We start from the raw sequence: 3483 nt of genomic DNA, 5'->3' as shown, positions 1-3483 counted from the left end.
AAGACAACAATCGAGGCATTTCAGGGAGTTCAGAAACAATGTCTGATTTACTAAGTCCTTCGGAATGTACTTTTTTTTGTAGACCCTTTTTCATTTTCAAACAGCAACATTACACTCTAAAGAAAGGTGAATAGGACGTGATAGGGCCTTTAAGACTGAGCTTGTAAGTGTAGTAGGTTAAGTGTATATTCACTCTGTATGCACACACACTGGCTACAAATGACACAAGAACAAATTTTTTATAGCATGAGGTTGCTTATGTATATTCACTTCAGTTTGTGTGACTGGGATAGATTGGATCAATCACTGATCATGCAGTTTTTCCACAGGTGGGTCTCTGCTCTGCAAAAAAAATTCTTAAAAATGTTTGTGTTAGGTTTCAAGTAAAGTATCTAAAATTCCTTTAAACAAAATGTATTTGAGAAAAAATAATGTATAGCATATTAAGACTTCTTTTTAGAGAATGAATCATGAAAATAAGTGTGATTTGTCTTGTTTCAGTGGCTTTTTTCACTTCCATGCGAAATACTCTTTTATTCAAGATTAAAAAAACAAAACAAAAAAAAGTGTACTTTCTTCAAAGAGCTATTTTTATTCGATAACAAGTCAAAAAACACTAATTATAAACTCATATAAGTTTTTGCAGTGTTGGTGAGTTATGAATCAGGGGATGATCAGGAAACATGGCAGGATGCCTTCATTTCTGCGTTGCTGAGGCAAAATTCTGAGGCCCATCAAGTATCAAAATACAGCAATATGACAGTTAAGACACATGATGAACAAATGCAGAATGTCATGTTGTTTCGTTAAGTTCCAATAAACATATTTGGCTTGGATCTCTGTGATATCTCATTTACAATAACATTGTTCTTGAAGAATTGCTATGAAATATTCTTACTGACAGAATGACTCGGAATGCATGTCTGAACCAGCTGTAAAAGAAGGCGTACACTATAGGATTACATGTGGAATTGTAGTAGCCGACCCACAGGAACAAGTCAAACAGCAGTGGAGGTACAGAATACCCAATGAAGGGATCAATAAGATTACAAAGAAAAAAAGGAAACCAGAAAGTCAGAAACACCCCCATGACGATGGCTAAAGTCTTAGTGGCTTTTCCTTCTTTTTTTGATTCAGAATTCAGGCTCTGAATGGCCTGCACCTGCCTTTTAGCCACATGCAAGATTTTCAGATATATGCAGAGCATGACAAAAGCGGGAACGTAAAAACAGGTCAATGACATTGCAGTAGCTGCCTCTCTGCTGTGAAGCAACATACATAATCCATCACAGTCAAAGTTCTCATAGTAAAAATCTTCAATGCCTAGAATATTCAGCTCCATGAAGACCATGCCAAACCCCAGAGCAGCTGAAACAGTCCAGCAGATAATAATCATAACTAGTGTGGCAAGTGACGTCATTTTACTGTGATATTGAAAGGGGTGACATATGGCATAATATCTGTCTAAAGAAATGATACAGAGGTTTAAAATTGACGCAGTGCACAAAGTCACATCAAGACTGCTGTGTATTTTACAGAACAAATCTCCCAGATACCAGCACGTCTCGATGGAGCGCAGCATGCTGGGAGGCATCACAACTCCTCCTACAAGCAGATCGGCCACGGCCAGCGACAGGATGAGGTAGTTAGTTGGTGTGTGAAGCTGCTTGAAATGAATGACAGTTATGATCACCAACAGGTTTCCTATGATTGTGACAATCGAAGAGACGCTAAAAAGGATGTAGAGTAATATCCGAGTTTCCAAAGGATAGACAAACTTCTTACAAGATGTGTTACTAAACTCATAACAAAGAAAAGGCTTTTCCAGGATTCCATTTTGGCTGATGTTGATTTGCACATCCATTTACACAATTCACAGGAGGTTACCTATTTGAAACAAGGGAGTGAAGTCAATTCAAGCCTTTAAAAATGCAGCTACTTTTATGCATCTTAACGAATGAAATACATGATAAAAGCTAAATGGATTTTAAATGCAGTTCTTAAATTGACCAAATAGGAGAATAAATCTACACTGAAGTCTTTATTCTTTTAATAATACTCTAATCCTGTTCATCTACATGGAAATTTCTGTTTCACAGACTCTCATCCATGTTCTTACCTTACATTCTACTATGAACCAAAGCTATAGAGAGCGCACATTTATGCAGCACAAGAGTTTCAGAACAACCTCCCTCTTGTCGAATCACACAACATTTGAGTTTCCAAGGTAACAGTCTTCCCAAATGTCTACAACAAATCAGCAGAAAGTGCAACAGGCCTGCCTTCTCAACAATGGCTGAATTTGGAATAACATATGACTGTAGAGACAAATTAAGTATAGACCGATTTAAAAACCAATGATTTAAAGGCTAATGGTTAGTGCACTGAATTTGATGAGGTTTCATCAAATGAGGTAGCCTGGATGCCAGCTGAACTTAGCCCCGCCCACAACATTTGAGGTCGGGCAGTTCGGTCTGGACTTGATCTGTTGTGGAGCAACTATGCCCGAACAGGAGCTGTTCGGACCAATCAAATTGTCAGGGTGGGCTTTATACGATGATGGACAGATGATAAGCAGTAACGTAACCATCCAAATCACCAAAGAGCACTTGGATTGAATTTGTTCTAATCCTAAACGGAGAACTTGTTCGTATATGCATTCACCATTACTATTTCTCTCATAAATGATGATCGTGTTGGAAGTAGTCTGTGTACCCTTAAATTCTCTTTTACAACAAAAAAGATCGTTTACACTCATCTTCTTCTTTTACTTCTTCCAGCGTGCGTGCAGTCAGGGTTGCCAAGTTTTCACAACAAAACCCACTCAATTGCTACTCAAAACTAGCCCAATAGAGACAGAGCGTATTTAGGCCACGTCCACACCGGTCCAATCCAACGCTCTCCATTGACTTTGCATTGCGTGAGGCTGCCTCCTAGTAATTTCGGACTTATAACAAAAAACAAAACAATGTCTAAAAGCTGATATGTGACAAGGTGTACAGCAAACAAGCTAAAAAACACAGAACAAGGTGTTTATAAGCTGTCGACCCAAAAAACGAGCGTTTAAGGAGTCAAAAGTGGATACAGGCAATAAGACGTGAAGCTTCAGCAGCAAGAATGGGTACATTTTGGGATCCTGACACTCAGTATGCCTATGTGTGCACAGTTAAGTCAAATATCCAAATGTCAGTTTTATATATTATATTTCCTGTCGCTGATTACGTTACGTGGGTGTAGTTCTCAGTGTAAGCAAGTCGCGCTCTGTCTCAATGGCCTGTGTCCACTTTTTTTCCCTTAAACGCTCGTTTTTTTGGGTCAACAGCTTATAAAAACTTCCAGGTTTTTTCGTTCTGGCTTGTTTAGCTTGTTTGCTGTACACCTTGTCATGTCAGCTTTTATACATTGTTCTGTTTTTTTGTTATAAGTAAAAAATGACAAGGAGGCCGCTTCACGCAATACAAAGTCAATGGTGACGGTTTGATT

The 3483-nt window shown here is 38.5% G+C and overlaps 1 protein-coding gene across 1 annotated transcript; it reads right to left on the bottom strand.

Moving 5' to 3' along the window:
• Window positions 1–853: 853 nt before the first annotated feature.
• LOC307134897 (trace amine-associated receptor 1-like) lies at window positions 854–1864 on the bottom strand (the record flags this gene model as incomplete). Its single annotated transcript, XM_079830978.1, has 2 exons — window positions 854–1464; window positions 1537–1864. The coding sequence occupies 2 exons, from the start codon at window positions 1862–1864 to the stop codon at window positions 854–856; spliced, it is 939 nt and encodes a 312-aa protein (XP_079687104.1).
• Between the last annotated feature and the right edge of the window lie 1619 nt (window positions 1865–3483).

The sequence above is a fragment of the Gobio gobio genome (genome assembly GCF_949357685.1).
Source record: "Gobio gobio genome assembly, chromosome: 12".
Classification (NCBI taxonomy): Eukaryota; Metazoa; Chordata; class Actinopteri; order Cypriniformes; family Gobionidae; genus Gobio; species Gobio gobio.
The sequence above is the reverse complement of the archived record's forward strand: the minus strand, read 5'-3'. Positions and strand labels throughout refer to the sequence as shown.